Source organism: Pan troglodytes, chromosome 8 (assembly GCF_028858775.2).
Source record: "Pan troglodytes isolate AG18354 chromosome 8, NHGRI_mPanTro3-v2.0_pri, whole genome shotgun sequence".
NCBI lineage: Eukaryota > Metazoa > Chordata > Mammalia > Primates > Hominidae > Pan > Pan troglodytes.
In genome coordinates, this window is record NC_072406.2 from 115546528 (window position 1) to 115564776 (window position 18249).

The following is an 18249-nucleotide window of genomic DNA, read 5'->3' on the forward strand; positions in this document are numbered from 1 at the left end:
AGGAGGCTGAGCCGTTCTGAGCCTGCATCCTCCAAAAGATGAGAATAGTAATACCGGGGCTGAGAGGACCGGGTATGGGATGGCTTATAACCATCTGGGCAGGGCCTCCCTGCCACCCTCAGAATTACTGTCATCTCTCTGTCCCAGCTCTACTGTTATTTTTATTTTTATTATTTTGAGACAGAGTCTCGCTTTGTCATCCAGGCTGGAGTGCAGTGGTGTGATCTTGGCTCACTGCAACCTCTGCCTTCCAGGTTCAAGCAATTCTCATGACTTAGCCTCCCGAGTAGCTGAGACTGCCGGTATGCACCACCATGCCTGGCTAATTTTTGTATTTTTAGTAGAGAGGGGGTTTCGCCATGTTGGCCAGGCTGGTCTCGAACTCCTGACTTCAAATGATTGGCCCGCCTCAGCTTCTTAAAGTGTTGGGGTTACAGGTGTGAGCCACCACACCTGGCTTCTACTGTTATTTTATATACTGGTATGCATATGCATGTGTGTGTGTGAAAATTTTGTTATCTAAATAAATGTATTTACAAAGAAAACTTTTATGTTACTGCTATAAAGTTTCCCCAGTGGGCTGGGGCCTGGCATGGCCTAGGAGGAAAGGAGAGGAGAGGAGGGGTCTCTGGGCTTGGTAGGAGTCCATGCTCCTCCAGGTGGGCTGGCACGGGGGAACAGGGAGCAGCCTGAGCCAGGTGCTTTCTTTAGCGCCTCTGTGTTCCTCCAGGAGAAGCAAACCAAGCCAGCAGAAGCGCCCCGGCTGCAGCTATCTTCAGGCTTCGCTTGGAATGTGGGACTAGACTCTCTGACCCCGGCCTTGCCACCTCTAGCAGAGAGCTCAGACAGCGAGGAGGATGAGAAGCCACACCAAGCCACGGTGCTGTATTTTGCAGGGCATGTCCTTTTTGCAGGGACCCCTTGGTGTCAGTCTCTTGTGCTCTGTTCCTAGACTGGGTGTCTTCCTGAGTGAGTTGGGGAGGGGGCAGCGGCCAGTCCCAGGCCAGGGGGTATATATAGAGCCCTGGGCTGCCCAGCCAACTCGTGGCTTCCACCACAGACCTCCCCTAGGCCTTGAGGAGCAGATGACTCACGGTGTTTCTGCTTTCCATAGCAGATAAAGAAAAGCAAGAAAGAAAGGGAGTTGGAGAAGCAGAAGGCAGAGAAGGAACTGTCCCGCATTGAGGAGGCGCTGATGGATCCTGGGTGGCAGCCAGAGTCCGCGGATGATTTTGACCGACTGGTGCTGAGCTCCCCCAATAGCTCTATTCTGTGGCTGCAGTACATGGCTTTCCACCTGCAGGCCACGGAGATCGAGAAGGCCCGTGCCGTGGCTGAGAGGGCCCTTAAGACCATCTCCTTCAGGTCTCAGCTTTGCCCCAGGGAGCACTGTGTCTTCGCACGTTCTGGGCTGGGAAGTTTCTCAACCTGTGGGGTAGCTCCTCCTAGGCAGGCCGGCAACATTTTGGGTGGCTGCCACCAGGGGCCCATGGGTCTTCAGGCTTTCTGCCATAGCTGCGGCCATCTGTGAAATAGATCTACTCATTTATATTTTATAGTCTTCTTCCCTGAAACTGCTAAGGGTAACCTTCACAAGAGTCCATACACTTATATGAGGGAACCAGTTTGAGCAGAAACACAGTAAGAAAAGAACTCACTACATACCTGGGCGAAATCCCTGTGGTGGTTTTCCAAACAGAGGGAGTTTTTGAGGCCTAATGAAGAGGGAAGGCAGTCCTTTGCTTCATCCTCTTAGCTTGAAGAGAGAATCAGACCCAGGACTCTGCGTCCAGCCCAAACCTCAGGCCCGTTTGGGATCTGGTGGGCATCCTTTCTAGGAATGGAGGCAGAATCCAGGAGAGCCTCAGACTCAACCATTGGGGTTGGGGCAGGGGTTCCTAATGCTGCGGGAGCTGTGGGGACACAGCCTCTTAGGGTCTACATTTGGGGTGGGATCTGAGGACACAGATAGAGGCTGGGCGGGGGAGATGGTTCCTGAGTCTGTCTGGATGGGGCGGGAGGCTCACTGGTTTCATGTGGCGCTCATGTGCTGACTGCTCTCCCTCCAGAGAGGAGCAGGAGAAGCTGAACGTGTGGGTGGCTCTGCTGAACCTGGAGAACATGTATGGCTCTCAGGAGTCCCTGACCAAGGTCTTTGAGCGAGCCGTGCAGTACAACGAGCCTCTCAAAGTCTTTCTCCACCTGGCTGACATCTACGCCAAGTCAGAGAAATTCCAGGTAGGAGGTTGGGCCACAGACGAACTCCTGGGAGTCCCAGGGCCATAATCTCAGAGAAGAGCCCCTGGGGTGCTGGGTCCAGTCCTGCTGTGAGCTTGCCACCCAACATCGGGGCCCCAACTTCCCTATCTTCCAAGTAAAAGAAGTCATTTCCCTCACCTCTTCTTCAGGCCTGCGGGGTCAAGGTGAGGGAAGGAGTGGCTTTGGAAGTGAAGGGGCAGTGGACCCCTGGTGTGTCTGCCTTGGGCTGCTGGCAGGGCATCACAGACAGAAGGGGACGTCCCGGCCCAGCATCCGCTCTGGCGTCTCTCCTACTCCCCCTTGTCATTCTCATGTTCTCCTAGGCTAGGACCACCCTCCCATGGGTGCGGATCAGCAGGGAATCCCCTCCGTCGTGTTGTGCCTGTTCCCTGTGCCCTTCTGTGAGCCTCCCTCCCGCTCCTCTCAGGTCTCTAGCATTAGGCCCTGAGAGTGATTTGGTGTCTGGGAGCCCAGGTCTAGCTTCTTGTGAGTGTTGCTGCTTGTCTGTCTTGTCCCCTCTGTAGTATCACACTCTCCTCAGCGTGCCTCGTCTTTTCCCACAGGAAGCTGGTGAACTCTACAACCGGATGCTGAAGCGTTTCCGGCAGGAGAAAGCTGTGTGGATCAAATACGGTGCCTTCCTTCTGCGGAGGAGCCAGGCTGCAGCCAGTCACCGCGTGCTGCAGCGAGCCCTGGAGTGCCTGCCTAGCAAGGAGCGTGAGTGCTCATTCCCAGCTCCTGAGCCCATGAGCACTCCAGGATCGGGGAGTAGGAACTGGCCATGGCATTGCTTCTTCTAAGTCAGGAGAGCCTTGTGAGGGCTTTCCTCTTGCTGCCTGTTGATTCTTTGCCCCTCAGCATAACAGTGCATGTTAAATTTCAAATGCCAGGCTCCAAAAGATGGAGGAACAAAACGCAGTTAGTACTAGTTCTGTTGCCCCTGGGATCCCCCACCTCTTCTGTGCCCAGAGAGTGGTGTGTCTGCAGTGCCCATCTGTGTATTTGGCCCCAAACCCACCCCTTTTGGGTCTTTGTCCCTCTTGTCACAACCTGAGTCTTGGGACCCAAGAGCAGGGAGTCAGGTGCACGCTGACCCTGCGGAACACTGTGTTGTGGTGAGGGGGCTGTCTGCTTGTTGGGTCTCTGAGCAGTCCTCTCCCTGCAGATGTGGATGTCATTGCCAAGTTTGCCCAGCTTGAGTTTCAGCTGGGGGATGCAGAGCGGGCCAAAGCCATTTTTGAGAACACGCTGAGCACCTACCCAAAGCGCACAGATGTCTGGTCGGTCTATATCGACATGACCATCAAGCACGGCAGCCAGAAGGACGTCCGGTGAGTAGGGCAGCCGGCCAAGGCCGAGTTCCTCAGGAGAGGGCGTGGTAGGCACTGGTCCCACAGCAGCTCTCAGCATCCCAGTTCTCTTACTTGATCTAGAAAACCAGCTAGATGTGATGCCCCAGGCCCAGTGACATTCACTTCAACTCCTCTTTCTGCCTCAAAGGCCAGCATCTGGTCTGTGTCTGAAACCATTGGTAGGAGGTAGCCTTGTCAAGAGACTCGAGCTTCTCTCATAATTAACACTGTTCCTGACTCTCATTGTAGACTACTTTCACAGGCATTCTCTTGCTTTTGACCCCAGCGTCTCCACAAGACAGGGAGGGTTTAGAGATGAGTAGACTGAGGTCCAAAAAGAACAGGTGCCTCACCCAAGCCTTTCACTGAGCTGAGCTTTTCTCATAGAAAAGCTCACTATGTATGTTTCTCACTGTTGTGTCCCCCATCCCAGTAGCTTTGTCCTGATCACTGTGTGGCTTTAAGCAGGGAAGTCCCTTACCATCTCTGGGTGTCCATCTGCTCATCTGGAAGATGAGGGTGGTAGTGCCTCTCCCCAAGGCATCATGGGAGTTCATCATGGATTAATAAAGATAATGGTAGAAGTGGGAGTCCTGGATGGGAGAGGGTCCTGGTTCCAGGGCTGAGAGCAAGTGGGTGAGTGCTAGGCAGGAAGCACGTGGCCTGGGACTGAGAGGCAAATGCCACTCTGCTTTTCCTCAACAGGGACATCTTTGAGCGGGTCATTCATCTGAGCTTGGCCCCCAAGAGAATGAAGTTCTTCTTCAAGCGCTACCTGGACTACGAGAAGCAGCATGGCACTGAGAAGGATGTGCAGGCAGTCAAGGCCAAGGCCCTGGAGTATGTGGAGGCCAAGAGCTCAGTGCTAGAGGACTAGTGGCAGGCTGGCTCTGTGGGACACTGTCAACAATGGGCCAGCCCGGCCCCGCCTCGAGTGCCTGGGCACTCGGAAAACTGTTACCTCAGGACTCTATTTAAATGCTGCTTTTTCTGCAGCACCCTTGGGGGAATCCTGTCAGGATGAAAAGGAAGTTGAGATTTTTTAAATCCCTCTTCGCTTGCTTTATTTTCAGTACCAACTTGTTATCTTTTTCCTTATCTGAGGCTACCTGGGGATTGTGGGCAGCAGGCCACTGGACTCCCAGAAATGCTGAGGGTCCCTCTTCCAGGGGAGTTCCCTGGGGAGCAAGAGTAGAGGGGCTACTCCCGAGGGTCCTGTGGTCAGGGTCCTGCTTTGTCCCTGGCAGGCTGTCAGTCCAGCTGGAGGGGGTCAGTAGGCTCCAGGGAGTGGGCCCTCCCCTCCGATCTTGGAGTCTCTGGGTGTTCCTTCAGCCTCAGCCTCACTGGTACCTTCTGCCCTTTAGGGGAGGCTATGAGTCTGGGACAGGAGGACAAATTCAGAGCCCAGAGGGGAAAATGGAGAAACCTGGGCTGCTGAGGAAAGCCACGGGTGTTGGCGTGAACTGATGATGTCTCATCCCACGCCCACTATGGCCACATTACCTAACCTCTCCATATCTGGGCTATTCAAAGTCTTGGAGGCCAGCACAGACCCAGCTAGTTGTTGAAGCCAGTTCTTTTTTGTCTTGGTCATGAGGGAATTAAACGTTTTCTCTGGCAGAGCTTTAAGTGTCCTGAGAGCTTTTCCATGGGAAATGACTGAGTCATATGCCAGGAAGCCGGACAGGGCCAAGGGAGAGCATCCAAAGGTTCTAGAGGTGGGGCGGATGGCGGGCAGGGATGGGAGGAAGGAGAAGCTGGGGCTGGCCTGCTTCTTGGACATGAGCACTCGGTTACGAGAGCTAGTTCTGGCCTGCCCACTGAGCACAGAATCTTCTGACTCGTGAAATTTCAGACTGTTTCCTTCTGAGAAAGGCCAGGCTTCATCTCTTCCCCACACCAAATCAGATAATAGAACCCAACTGCAAAGAGATCATCAGCCCCAGAGCCTTCCCCTGTGTTGAACCCCTGGCACTCACTGCACCCTCCCTGCCACCCCGTGGGCCATTTTAGTCCTGTCCCCTTCCCTAACACGGCATAGGATTTGGGCCTGGCCCTATGACCATCAGCCTGCTGTGGCATGCCCATTCAATCACACAGACACCAGGCTAGTCCTTTTAGTAAGAAAAACTTTATCAAAAATGTAAATATATAAAATAAGGCCAGAGGCTGCACTGGAGGCCACTTCCCAGTGGTGCACTGCTGCGCTGGGTGTCCCTATGCAGCTAGACACGTTAACTGCATAGAGTACCATAAAGGAGCCCACTGGTGAGCTTCACTGTCACCTGGCCCTGCTGGCTGGGGCTTCCATTGTCTACTGGGTCTGTCCACACCCCAGATTGCCTTGTGGTCCTTTCCCCTGGCCAAGAAGATAACAGTTTTTAAAAAATCCCCTTCTGATATGGATGTGAGCAAGCAGTGGGGTTCAGTTTGGGACCAAGTAGTGCCATTTACAAAGAGCATGGGAAGCAGCTCCTTAGGAGGGGAGCAGGGCCATCTCCACGTTGTCAGGGGCCGCGCCGTTGCCTGCCAGACCCTGGGCCCACTTGTGCAGGCGGCTGTAGAGTGGGAGGCCCTGGTTCTCACGGTACAAGTAGACGCCGGTGATGGCATTCCACTGTGGCCGTGGCTGCGTGCCTTCCACTGGGAAGTTGGCAACCAGTTCCTCATCATCTTTGTTGAGCGCCACAAAGCCAAAGAAGCGGCGCACATTGTTGGCAGCGAGCACCCGAGAGTGCACCTCGGCCGTGCGCTGGAACAGCTGGTCCTCATTGGCGCGGTACTGCGCCCAGTAGGCCTCCTGGCGGTAGCTGAGTGGTGAGCAGTAATGCTTGAGGCACTTGGTCAGGAACACCAGGATGGCCACCACGCCGATGAGCAGCCATCCAAAGAGCTGGCCAGAGAATGGGCACAGTTCAGGAGGGGTGAGTAACTGCCTAAGCCCTACCCCCCAGAGCGAATGGAAAAGGAGCAAGTTCCGCTTGGGTAAGAGATTGTGGCTGTGATTCCATCGTTTCCTTACCCCCTTTAACTCACACTCTACTTGCGCTTAGACTTAGTCTGTGTTTTCTGCTGCCACCCCTGCAACTTTAAGAGCATCTCCTTCCCCTGCTATCATCTCAGGCCATCAAAACCCAGCTCAACCTGCCAGGCTCAGCTCAGTGCACCTCTGGGAAGGCTTCAAAGGCCCCTCTGGGAGCACTTGTGCCTTTTCTGAATCTCCCGTGGCCTGGTTCCTCTCATCACCATCTGCCTTGTTTGGAGGTCACACATGTGCTTGTCTGAAATGCTTGGAGGGCAAGGACAGGCAAGGTCATCCTTGTTTCACCACTTGCTCCTGTACAGAGATCTGGGGGCATTTGATCAGCAGCAAATAAGTATCATTTCTTTGTCTACCATCTTCCAGCTCTGGTGCTATCTCCAGCCTTTTCTCTCTTTAGGTTTCTTTTTCTTTTTCTTTCTTTTTTTTTTTTTTTTTGTTGTGTTTTGTTTGAGATGGAGGTCTTGCTCTGTCGCCCAGGCTGGAGTACAGTGGCGTGATCTTGGCTCACTGCAACCTCCACCTTCCGGGTTCAAGCAATTCTCCTGCCTCAGCCTCCCAAGTAGCTGAGATTACAGGTGCCCACCACCACGTCTGGCTAATTTTTGTATTTTTAGTAGAGAAAGGGTTTCACCATATTGGCCAGGCTGGTCTCGAACTCCTGACCTCCAGTGATCCACCTGCCTTGGCCTCCCAAAGTCCCGGGATTACAGGTGTGGGCCACTGCCCAGCCTCTGTTTACATTTCTTATTTACCTAGAGAAGAAACCTTTTAGAAAATCTGTGCTCCCTTGAGGTCAGGAGTTTGAGACCAGCCTGGCCAACATGGCAAAACCCCATCTCTACTAAAAATACAAAAATTAGGTGGATGTGGCGGCTGTGTGCCTGTAATCCCAGCTACTCGGGAGGCTGAGGCAGGAGAATTGCTTGAACCCAGGAGGCGGAGGCTGTGGTAAGCCAAGATCGTGCCACTGCACTCCAGCCTGGCAAGAAGAGTGAGACTCTGTCTCAAAAAAAAAAAAAAAGAAAAAAAAGAAAACTTGTTCTCCTTCCTGTCTCTCCCTCACCCCCTGCTTCTCTAACTTAACACTTGCAGCTGAGATTTTCTGCTACTTCCCAGTTCTCTTCCCTTGCCCTCTGTCCCTTGACCAACCTCCTCTCCTTCAGAGCCCAGCTAAGGCTCAGGACGGCAACTGCATCTTCCTGACTCAACACTCCATCCTGACCCAAGGGACTCTCCTTAGGTCAGCAACACTTGAGGCTGACTCAGTGCTTGGCTGGGCCCTTCCTGGGATAGGAATGTGTTCATCCCCAGAGCCAGCCACACTCCACTGTCAAGGGCCCATGCTCAATCTGGCTGGGGTAAGAGGCTTATCTGTGATTGCAATTAAGGCCCAGACTGAGCCAGAAGAATGTTCCTTTAATGTTTAAAACTAATTTGGTCATATACAAGTGAGATTTACAGTAAAAAAAAAAAATTGATAAAACTCTCTCTTATTTGTGTCTGGAATTGGCCCTTGCCCCACCATGCACCAGTTAACCAGCCCTGATACCTAACACTAGTGCTTTCCCACAGACCTCAGCCCCTGAGGACCAACCCCAGCTTTAGCACTAGGCCATCCCCGGACCTCTCACCAGCCACCACTGGGGAAGAGGAGCTTCCCTTTGCACAGCTCCTTACCTGGGACTCATACCTGAGCCTGCGGCTGACCTCCTCCCGGAAGTCTGACAGGTTGTCAGGGTTCTCCTTGCAGGGGAACCTGGCCAGGATTTCAGTGGCATGGGCTGATGGGAAGTGCTCTTCCCTGGCCGTGAGTGAGGAAGGGTCCACGAACTCACTGAGAGCACAGACATAAGCCTCACCACGCAGCAGGGAGATGACAGACCAGGTGACAGGGGCCACAGCCGCACGTCCCAGGATGGAGCTTAGAAGGAGGAAGGTGGGGGCGGCGGAGCAGTTCTTGGTCCTCCGGTGCTGGCACTCGGCCACGAGGTTCCAGGTGTGGTTGTTGAGGATGATGCCAATGATGAAGAGCACCAGGGCGGGCACGCCGATGGCTGCCAGCCCGTACAGGTAGTTCCGGGCCGGCGAGCAGGGGCAGTGGAAGGCCACCACAGAGAACAGCTCCTGGCTGCCCACCGTGCCCAGTGCCACCAGGCCGTTGAAAATCATCACATCCTTGCTCTTGAAGAAAAGTGACAGGAAGCGGAAGTTCTCTGCGATCAGGGCTGCCATGGCGATAGTCGTGGCGGGGTGGATTGCAGGAGAGGAGGCAGGAGGAGACGGGATTGATGGTTGCTGGTGGTACTAGGAAGGGGCACAGGATGGGAGGCGCTGGACGGCAGGGTGTGGTTGTGCTATTTTATCCCCAGCTGTGGTTGGCCTGGTGTTTCCTGTGGAGCAGATGACCGATAAGTGTTTCCCTCTGAAAACCAGGAGTTGAGGAAGATGCTAGTGTGGACAGGCTGGGGAGAAAGGAAGGACCGCAGGGCCCCAGGGAAGTGACAGTTGCCACTGTTCACTGAGTTCCTCCAGGGCGCATGGCACCCCTCATTTCCCATCCTCACAGTCCCACGTTGAGCTGTGTGCCCGCCATGCACTAGGGAAAGTGAAGGCTTCCTGAGGACGAGTGGCTCGCCAGGGTCACAGATGAGAGGCAGACTGAGATTCAAGCTTGGGTGACCTGCCTCAAATGCTTAGGTTCTTTTTGCCACCATGAGCTTCTCCTGGGGTAGGGCTTGGGGGTGGCCCATGGTGCTAATGCATGTGGGGTGCTGACCGGCTTTCCCTCTGGGAGTCCAGGTGGCGCATATTAGCAGAGGGGCCAGGGACTCCTTGGATCCAGGGCGTGTCCTTAGGGTCTCAGCCTTGAGGGTGTAAAAGCTATAGAGTGAGTGTCCGGGTGGATAAGGGACTTGGATAGGATCCTGCCGTGTGGGCTGGGGTGGGTACAGCAAGATGCCAGAATCCCTGGAGTTCGCAAGGACATTATCTTTTTGGAGACCTCAGGGTCTGATCACACTTCATGACTGTTCTCTGGGCCTCAGATTCCTCATCAGTGAAAAGAGGATAAATCATCCTGAGCCTTGCTCTTTCCTAGGGATGTTGGAGGGAAAGAAAAGAATAAAAGATCCCTGATTGTGCTCTGCGTGAAACTCTCCATCTCTTCCACCCTGTCTTGTCTTTGGGCTGGGGACGATTCTCCTGCCTGCAAATATCAGGGAACTGAGAACTGAAGAGGATAAAGTGCCTTGCTGAGGCCAAAGAAATACAGAGGTGCCACAGCAGGACCTCTAACCACAACCTAAGGAGACTTGGGAAGTGGATAAGGGTGATTCTGCACTAAGTGAACCCTCTTTTTTTCTGTCTCCTACTGACCTTGCCGTGTCCATCCACGAGCGTCCTGAAGAACCTCCTCTTCCGCAGCCGTGACCCCTCTCCTATCCAGCAGCCTCCCAGCAGCCCCGCTCCACCCCGCCTGCCAGCAACAGGAAGCCCTGGTGAGACCAAAGGCTCAGCGGTGCCACCAGCTCATCCGGAGATTATTCTGCCTTGGTCTGGGCTGTAGCGACGCTGGCAACCTGCCGGGAAGTGGCCATGGCCTCGGGCAACAGCGAAGTTTAGTCCAACTCCCTTCCCAGCCTCCACCCACACAAGCCTGAGAGACAGGCCAGGGTGTGGCCCATGTCCTCCCCATCTGGAGGGTGAAAAACAAAACTCCCCAGGCCAGAGGAAGCCAGGGAGTGGAGGGATGGGGTGAGCGCCAGACACAGACCTGGCCCTGTTCCCTTCCATGCTTCATGGAGGGATCACCCCTTCTAGATCACCCCTTCCGTCCCTGCCAAGGAAGGCTGCCGGATGGGCTCAGGCAGAGCCATGTGGCCATGCAGACTCCAAGAAAAGGAGAAGCTGGAGGAGGAGGACCAGGAGGAACAACAGGAGGAGGAGGAGGAGGAGGAGGAGGGGGAGGAGGAGGAGGAGTCTGATTCTTCCCCCACTTCACAGCCTGGAGCTTCCAGCCTAACTTCCTGGGAAAGGCAGTTTGCATCACTGCTGGGGATGAATGGGTTAAAGTCAGCCCCCTTTGCCCCATCCTTTTCCCTTCTTGGCTTCTAGGCTCCTAATTAGCTCCCTGTGGAGGCCCTGGGTTCATAAACTGGCTCAAAGTGGGGTACAAGATACCTGCACAGGGTGGGTGGTGAGCAGAGGATGGGCCAGGCCATCTTCTGAGACCACTGCCCCCAGGCCAAGGATGGGTCACATCCAGACCCCCAGTGGGACCTCCTCCAACATCAGTGACGACAGGAGACTGGCGGCTCGGGGAGGGGCAGGACTGCTCCCTGTTCAACCGGGTGGAGGGAACCTCAGCTAGGGGCCTCTCTCCCTCTGGGCAGCGTGGGACCGGCCCCACCATGCTCCGCTGACACCTGGCACACCCCAGGGAGGGCCCCTTCCTTACCTGGGGCCAGCTGTGGGCACTTGTGGCCATGGCCTCCTCGGGGCCGGACTCTCCAAGTGGCCTCCAGGAGGGCGGTGCAGGGCAGCGGCGGCCTCTGCCGTTCCCTCCCGCTTTTCTTCTGCACGGGGGCCTGGGGCTGGTGGCGGCTTCAGACTAATCTAACTCCAGAAAAGAGAGAAGAAAACAGTGGGATGGAGTCTGCGCGCCAGTGAGTGGAAAAACAGCCTCCCGGCGCCACCAGGCAGATGAGGGCGGGCCCCGAGGGCGGCGCGAGAGGAGAGGAGCCGAGAGGAAGTTGAGGTGCCTGTTCTGCAGCTGCTGCGCGTCCTACCGACCCGCTGCTCGCCGTCCCTGGGCCGTGCTGGCCCTCCGCCCTCGGCCCAGACCCGGACCCGGCCATGCTCCACACCAATGGGACCAGTCGGGAGGGCCACGTGGGGATGTGGAGGCATTGGGGAGATCTGACCCAGACCTGCCCCCCATGACAGTTTCAAGAGCACCCCACGTACTTGACCCCCGCTGGGCAGAAGCTACCGAAGGAGACCCCGCGAGGGTCAAGGGAGGGTGTCGTCAGGCCCGCGCTGAGCCCTGCAGGATGCTCAGGGCCAGGGCCCCACCCTCTACTGGCCCTTCTCCCTCAGAGTTGTCCATTGACTGGACAAACCATCCCCAATGCTGACTCTTTCACCCATAGTCAGCTAACTCCCCGGGACCTGCTTTGGATCCCTGGAGGGCTGAGGATTGAATTCAGGAGCCTAGGGATTCTCCGGGTCCTGCAGGCAGAGCTCCAACTGGTGGGTGAAAGTTACAAGGAGGCAGGTTTCTGAAGGAAGCCCTGTGTAATAATCAGAGCTGCCCAGCCTGTATCTAAAAGTGGTCAAGATGCGGGCTGAAGCGTCACGGGTCAGGAATGCTGCACAGGAGAGTCTACGGACAGGCTAGATGACCCTTAGCATGGAGGGAGAGGACCCCCGACGTCTGTGAGCTCTGCAGTGCTCGTGGTTCCCTCATGGTGGAGCTGCCGAGTGACCCGCTGGCCTCCCTAAGCTGGGCTTGACCATAGTACGAAGGAAAGAAAAGGTACCAAGTTCTGCTTGTTTATTTGTTTGTTTCAGATCCCAGCATGTGCTAAACACAGTCCCAGATCCTTCCCTAAAAGTTATCTTCCTCTATCCTTACCACAATCCTGAAAATCAGGTCTTTTTTAAAAAATAATTTTTTCATTTTAAAAAAATTATAAATCTTCTCTTTATTCTTCTTCTTCTTATTATTATTATTATTACTTTACAGAGACAGAGTCTTGCTATGTTGCCCAGGCTGATCTCCAACTCCCAGGCTCAAGTGATCCTCCCTCCTTGGCCTCCCAAGTGCTGGGATTACAGGCATGAGCCACTCCGCCTGGCCAAGCAGGTCTTCTAATATCCATTTTATAGACAGACACACTGAGGCTTAGAGTGGCTGGGTGACTGGCCACAAGTCCTGCAGTGCTGGTATTTGAACTCAGGTGTGCCTGACCCAAAGCTTTGCTCTCCTTCACATTTGTACCTCCTGATTCCTCCAGGCCTTCTCTTCCCACTGGAAGTGCTGCCGCCCACCAACATACACCTTGTTTTTTGCTCATCCTAATCCTCCCTGACTTCAGGGCCCATACCAACTCCTACCTCCTGGAAGAGCCCTCCCAGCCCACCTTGGCCCACAAAGATCTGAGCAACTCCTCCCAAATAATTAAGAGGAGGGAAACTGGACCCCAGAAGTGAGAATAGAGGGAAGGATGGATAAAAAAGGATGGAATCATGCCAAGATCAAAATGAATCCTTAGATGCTTGGGACTTACGTCTCAGAGCTGAGGGCGGTGCTGAGAAACCTATCTGTACCTCTGTTTCCTCCTCAACAAGATGGAAGCTCAAGTGTTTGTGTTGCTGTCTCATCCCTGCCCAGGGGAGGAGGAAGGAAGTCCTTAGGTTCAGAAATCAACAAATACATTAGCCACCCTGTGCTGGGTGCCTACTATGTGCCATGTGCTTTTACACACAGCAACCCCATGATGGCGGGCCGGGGGGGCCTCATCCTCATTGTATAGATGAAGAAACGAAGGCACAGGCAGTGATGCAGCTGGCCCAGGGACAGGGTTTGTGAGTGGTAGAGACACCATTTGACCCAGTTCTGTCTCACTCTGGAATCTGAGCTGCTTTCTCTTTACACTGCTCTCCTCCACCCTCATCCCACCTGGGCTAGAGCCTTGGAGCTCTTCTTAGCCTCTTAGAACTCCATCCCCAAGAGGTGGGGTCTTTGAGAAAAATGGAGAGACTTCAGCTTCTGTGTCTAACTTCTCAAGCCTTGGGGATGGTCTGATTTCCCCTGGAGACCTGGATGTTACGGGGGTATTAAGGTGGTTTTTCAAAGACCCCTCTACAGGAGGACTTTTGTGCTTGGTTTGTGCTAAATAAACACGCAGTCCACCTGGACAATTGTCACATGACCCCCATGGTGACCACACACTCTGGCCTCTTCCATGTGAACCTAGCTTCTGACATCTTGTCTCATCGCCTGTCACCTCAGGTGTGTCACACCAGGTAGGCTGTGTGTCATGTCCTTATGGACCTGCCCCGGCACACCCAGTCTCACCTACGACACGCTTGCCCAAATCAGAGGGCTCCCACTTCATGAGACGCCTGATGATTCCCACTCCCCGAGCCCGGAGCATAAAGGAAGAGAGGTACTGAACAGCCACAGATGAGGGTGGACCCTGGGGCAGGGATGTCTGTTGAACCTGGGAGGAGACGGTGAACATCAGCCTGGGAAGGGCTGGGCAGAGGGGAGCCATCGGTCCCTGTACGTGCCATGACAGTTCCGACCCCTTTAGACTAATACTGCTCATGGGCCCACTGCCCTAGGGCCATCCAGGGCAGTGTCACACCTGAAGGCATCAGATCCCCTTCCAGCTCCAAATTTCCTGCCTCCAATGGGCAGGCGAGTGCTAGGGAGTGTGGATCTGCCTAGGGGAGTACTGCCCAGCACTGAAACCCTTCCTTTTTCCACCTGGTTTGGGGGTTGGAGGGGCTGTGGGCTCAGATCCCCATTCCTGCCTCTTCAGCTGGCCACGCCTCACACTTTGCTGAAGTAGGTGGCCACCTCCTTACGCGGAGGCCGGGGCCCACCCCCAGCCCAGCCGTTGCCCATCAGCGGTGGCTCCTCCTGGCCCAGCCGCAGAGGCGGTTTGCATTTGTGCCAGCTCGTGAGCAGCCTGTTCATGGTGCCTTGATCCGTGATGCCACGCAGCTTCTCCCTTTCCTCCTCCGCACCATCGGGGGTCGTGGGGGCAGCTGCGGAAGCAGGGGCCGTGGCCAGTGTCCCGTGGGTGTGACCCAGCTCCAGGTCATGGTTCATGGCCTCGAAGAACTGCTGGATGCAGACCTTGGCAAAGGCTTTGGCGTGCTCCGTGCACGTCTCGTCGAAGAGCTTGCGCTCGATGTCAATATAGTGGGACCAGTACTTGCTCTTGAGGAAGGCGGCCTGCGTGAAGCAGGGCCGCACAGAGCGCACCACGAATGCCAGCAGAGTGGTCAGCAGCACGAAGGACCAGCCCAGCGCCTGTGGGAAGATGAGAGAGAGTCACGGGGCACTGTCCTTGGGCCTCCGAGCCTGTTCAGACTCCCAAAGCACTCTCTATGCCAGTGCCTCTAGGGCAAAGAGCACAAATTGGGCAAGTGAGCTTGCCTCTTGGCCTCCATTTCCTCATCTGTAAAATGGGCATAGAAATTGAAATAATGGAGATAGGTGCACCTCATGGAAAGAAGATCACGTGGGTAAAGCACCCACCATGCTGGCGGGGCACCCAGGGCCCAGGAGTTAAGTGGGCAGACCCTGGAGTTAGGCTGCTTGGGTTTGAATGCTGTCTCCACTATTTACTAGTTGACCAGGAGCAAAGCACTCAACTTCTCTGTGCCTCAGTTTCCACACCTATAAAGCAGCTGGTGGTAGCACCTATCTCAGAGTGTTGTTGTGAGGACTGAATGTGATAAGCTTAGTGCAATGCCTGGTACCCAGTGCTCAGTGACTATTAACCATTACTGTTGTGCCAATAGGCCCTCACTTACTTACTGTGCCTCTTCTTTCAGGAAGCCTTCCTTGATCTCCCCAGGCCATAGTGGCCCATTTTCCTCTGAGTCCTGAACCTCTCCTTTGGCTCCTAGTATTGTCACCAGTGCCAAGTGAGCACCTCCTCTGTGTCGTTTCTGAGCTGGGCCTTCAGGGGTCATAGAGGCGAATCAGGCAAGAAATCAAACTCCGTGCTGAAGAGCACCCTGCGCTTGGTTCCAGCTCTGCTCTGTCACCTCACTGCAGGGCACGGGGCAGGATGCTCCCCTGGCCCACGCTTCAGGGTTAGGCCCCAGCCGCACAGAGAAGCACTTGGGCAGATCAGGACTGGGGCTGAGGGCAAGCCCAGATGACTATGGGGCCAGGCAGGCCGTGACAGAGCACACGGGGTGGGGAGCCACTGAGCATGTGCACAGGCTGGGGGCACCCCAGCCTGTTCCAGGAGTACACGCGGGCCTGGTGGGGCTGGATTTTCTGGATTTCCAACTTGAAAATCTGATTTTTAACTTGAAAATCTGATTTTTATGTGAAAAATTCCGATTTTTATTTTAATCTTATTTACTTTTTTGTTTTGAGACAGGTCTTACTCCGTTACCCAAGCCAGAGTGCAGTGGCACAATTACATTTCACTGCAGCCTTGACCTCCCAGGCTCAAGCAATCCTCTCACTTCAGCTTCCTGTGTAGCTGGGACTACAGGCGTGTGCCACCAAGCCTGGCTAATTTTTTTCTTTTCTTTTCTTTTTTGGAGACAGGGTCTCACTATATTCCCTAGGCTGGTCTTGAACTCCTGGGCTCTAGCAATCTTCTTGCCTTGGCCTCCCAAAGTGCTGGGATTACAGACATGAGGCACATTGTACCCGGCCCATTCTGGTTTTTAGAAGATGCCAAGAAATTCTAAAGTTGAATCTAGAATTCAGTCTCTGAAGGCCAAATGAAACGTGTATAGGCCAGGCAGCCTGTGGCCTCTGGGGCCCTCTCAGCTTATGATGTGGTGGCTTAAAGGTCAGGTGGGATGACAGCTGCCAAGGCCCTGAGGCCAGGGACGATGGGATGAGTGCCCACAGGAGAGGAGGCACAGGTTAGGGAGGAGAGGGAAGTAGAGTTCAGTCGGGATGCTTAGAGCATGACATTCACCAGGACCATCTGGGTGGTGACAGAGGCCTCCCAGGAGAGAGGCCCCTGCTAGAGTGGGAAGCCAGGGGTGTCTGGACTTGCCAGGGCAGAGTGTGCACGTTTCTCCAGTCCTTGCAGAGCAGGCTGGCCCCGGCCCCTCGCCCTGACAGCACCTGGTCTGCCAGCTGTGAGGGCAGGCTGCCTGGGTGGTCCTCCCCACACGGCACTGACTGGGTTGGAGAAGGCCCGAGAGGCTTGGATGGGTGAGCATGGAGGGGCAGAGGATGTGGGAGTAGGGCTGGGGAGGACCCTCACTCTGGCTGACCCGTCAGTGGTCTCTCCAAACTGCCTTTCCATCACATCCCAACAGGGCCTCCTCTCTCTCACCCATGCACCCCCTTCCAGGACACCCTGGTCCTCAGCTCCCACTCCCCAGCAGGGAAGCACCAGATGGGGGCATTTGCTAGGGAAATGTACCCAAATGGCCTACCCACCCACTGGCCTCACCACTGCTGAGGCCCGGAAGAGGGAAAGCATGCAAATTCCTCCAGCTTCCAAGCTCAGAGATCAGGATGGGGATGCAGGTCCACTCTGGGGACCTCAGGACAGGGGTCAGGCCCACTCACCAGGAGCCTCTGGACAGAGGGAGCCAAAGCACGTTCTCCGGATGGCCCTGGGCTGAGGGCAGATGCGTGGCTCTGCCTTCAGCCTCAGTTGGGAAGATGCCCCCCACACCTCGGAGCTCCACCTGAGCAGAGGCCCCATTTTGAGAGGTAGGGGGATAGGGCCCTCCTAGAGGGACCTTGATCTGCCAGGAAGAGCCAGCGTGAAGCCATGCGGTCCCTCACCTGGGAGATGCAGCGGAGGTAACGCACGGCCACCTCTCGGGCCAGCAGCCAGTCGCCATCGTAGATCTCAGGGCAGGGCACCCGGGCCAGCAGGCGGGCGAGCTCGGGGGCAGGAAGGCCGGGTGCCAGGCTGCCGTTGCCCAGTGCGCTCACGGGCACGGCAGTGCAGAAGGCACAGAGGAAGCATTTGCCGTCGAGTAGCGTGACGGCCACCCAGACGACAGGCGCGATGAGGGCGCGCTGGGCCATGGAGCAGAACATGTAGCGCAACACAGCGGGGTCCTTGGCCCGGCGGCCCGGCGGCCGCTTCCACTCTTCGGCCAGCATGGACACGTTGTTGTTCATGACCAGGCCAAGCAGAAAGAGCACTAGGGGTGGCGCCAGCAGGATGCCCGCGCTGTAGGCCGCATTGTAGCCCGGCAGGCAGGGGCAGTTGAAGTCGAAGGCCGAGTACATCTGGGCACTGGCCAGGGCCATGATGCCACAGATGCCGTTCATGAAGGACTCCTGGTTGGACTGCAGGAACTGGAAGATCATCCGGAACTTGTCCATCATGCCCCCTGTGGGGCCCGGCCTCCTCTTCCCAACTCACTGCTGCCTCCAAGAGGGCCCCTGCTGCCCACCCTGCCCACTGGGTGCCCACCTCATGACTCGGGCTCTCCTGGCTGGGACCAGCAGAGCTCAGAGCAGAGGCTGAGGTCACTGTCGCTTTGAGGAATATTTAGTCAGGTGCTGGCTGAGAGGGTGCAGATTGACCAATCCTGTGGGTTCAGCCAGGGCTGTGCCCCTCCCTCCTGGGCTTCTCTCTCTCTGCAGCCGCCTCCACCTCCGGCGCTAGCGCCTGCTAGAGACCAGCTTTCTGTGGGTGTGGGAGGGAGGGAGGGAGGGACGGGAGAGAAGGCTCAGACACAGACTGGGAAGACACTGTCTCCAGCAGGGCTGGAGTTTGGAGAGTCCAGGGCTGCTGCAGGGGCCTGAGGTCCTGGACCTTGTCTTCTGGGCTCCTAGGAAGCTCATCGCCCTCCTTTTGCCCTTCCCACTGGGGGGTCTCCTCCATGCTGTATCAGAATCCTAGAGGG

At 55.6% G+C, this 18249-nt stretch overlaps 3 protein-coding genes across 14 annotated transcripts in view; 1 reads left to right on the top strand and 2 right to left on the bottom strand.

The window, feature by feature from the left end:
• The window catches only part of PDCD11 (programmed cell death 11), a 49393-nt gene extending 44160 nt beyond the window's left edge, over nucleotides 1–5233 (top strand). For 3 of the 5 annotated variants that reach the window (XM_009459191.4, XM_016919270.3, XM_024346607.3), the window contains 6 exons: nucleotides 731–880; nucleotides 1115–1365; nucleotides 2070–2238; nucleotides 2823–2976; nucleotides 3425–3590; nucleotides 4317–5233. In XM_009459191.4, coding sequence (XP_009457466.2) covers nucleotides 731–880; nucleotides 1115–1365; nucleotides 2070–2238; nucleotides 2823–2976; nucleotides 3425–3590; nucleotides 4317–4488 — 1062 coding nt within the window. In that variant the 3' untranslated portion in view covers nucleotides 4489–5233. The remainder of the gene's footprint in view (nucleotides 1–730; nucleotides 881–1114; nucleotides 1366–2069; nucleotides 2239–2822; nucleotides 2977–3424; nucleotides 3591–4316) is intronic. The other 2 variants (XM_508013.7, XM_063781153.1) reach the window with 1 other exon arrangement.
• A 490-nt stretch (nucleotides 5234–5723) lies between these two features.
• On the bottom strand, nucleotides 5724–11473 carry CALHM2 (calcium homeostasis modulator family member 2). Of its 8 annotated transcripts, none has more exons than XM_063781154.1 (4): nucleotides 11111–11447; nucleotides 10030–10129; nucleotides 8332–9747; nucleotides 5724–6504 (listed from the first exon to the last, which is right to left on the bottom strand). In XM_063781154.1, exons 3-4 carry the CDS (start codon nucleotides 8884–8886, stop codon nucleotides 6088–6090), a joined length of 972 nt encoding a protein of 323 aa, XP_063637224.1. In that variant the 5' UTR covers nucleotides 8887–9747; nucleotides 10030–10129; nucleotides 11111–11447; the 3' UTR covers nucleotides 5724–6087. The 8 variants fall into 8 exon arrangements, with proteins under 8 accessions (XP_063637224.1, XP_001135945.3, XP_016774762.2 ...); XM_001135945.8 differs by having other exon boundaries at nucleotides 8332–9044; nucleotides 10030–10232; nucleotides 11111–11387; XM_016919273.4 differs by having other exon boundaries at nucleotides 8332–9044; nucleotides 11111–11381.
• Nucleotides 11474–12191: 718 nt separating this feature from the next.
• Nucleotides 12192–17874, bottom strand: CALHM1 (calcium homeostasis modulator 1). Its single transcript, XM_016919271.3, has 2 exons — nucleotides 17171–17874; nucleotides 12192–14701 (listed from the first exon to the last, which is right to left on the bottom strand). Exons 1-2 carry the CDS (start codon nucleotides 17723–17725, stop codon nucleotides 14216–14218), a joined length of 1041 nt encoding a protein of 346 aa, XP_016774760.1. The 5' UTR covers nucleotides 17726–17874; the 3' UTR covers nucleotides 12192–14215.
• Nucleotides 17875–18249: the final 375 nt, after the last annotated feature.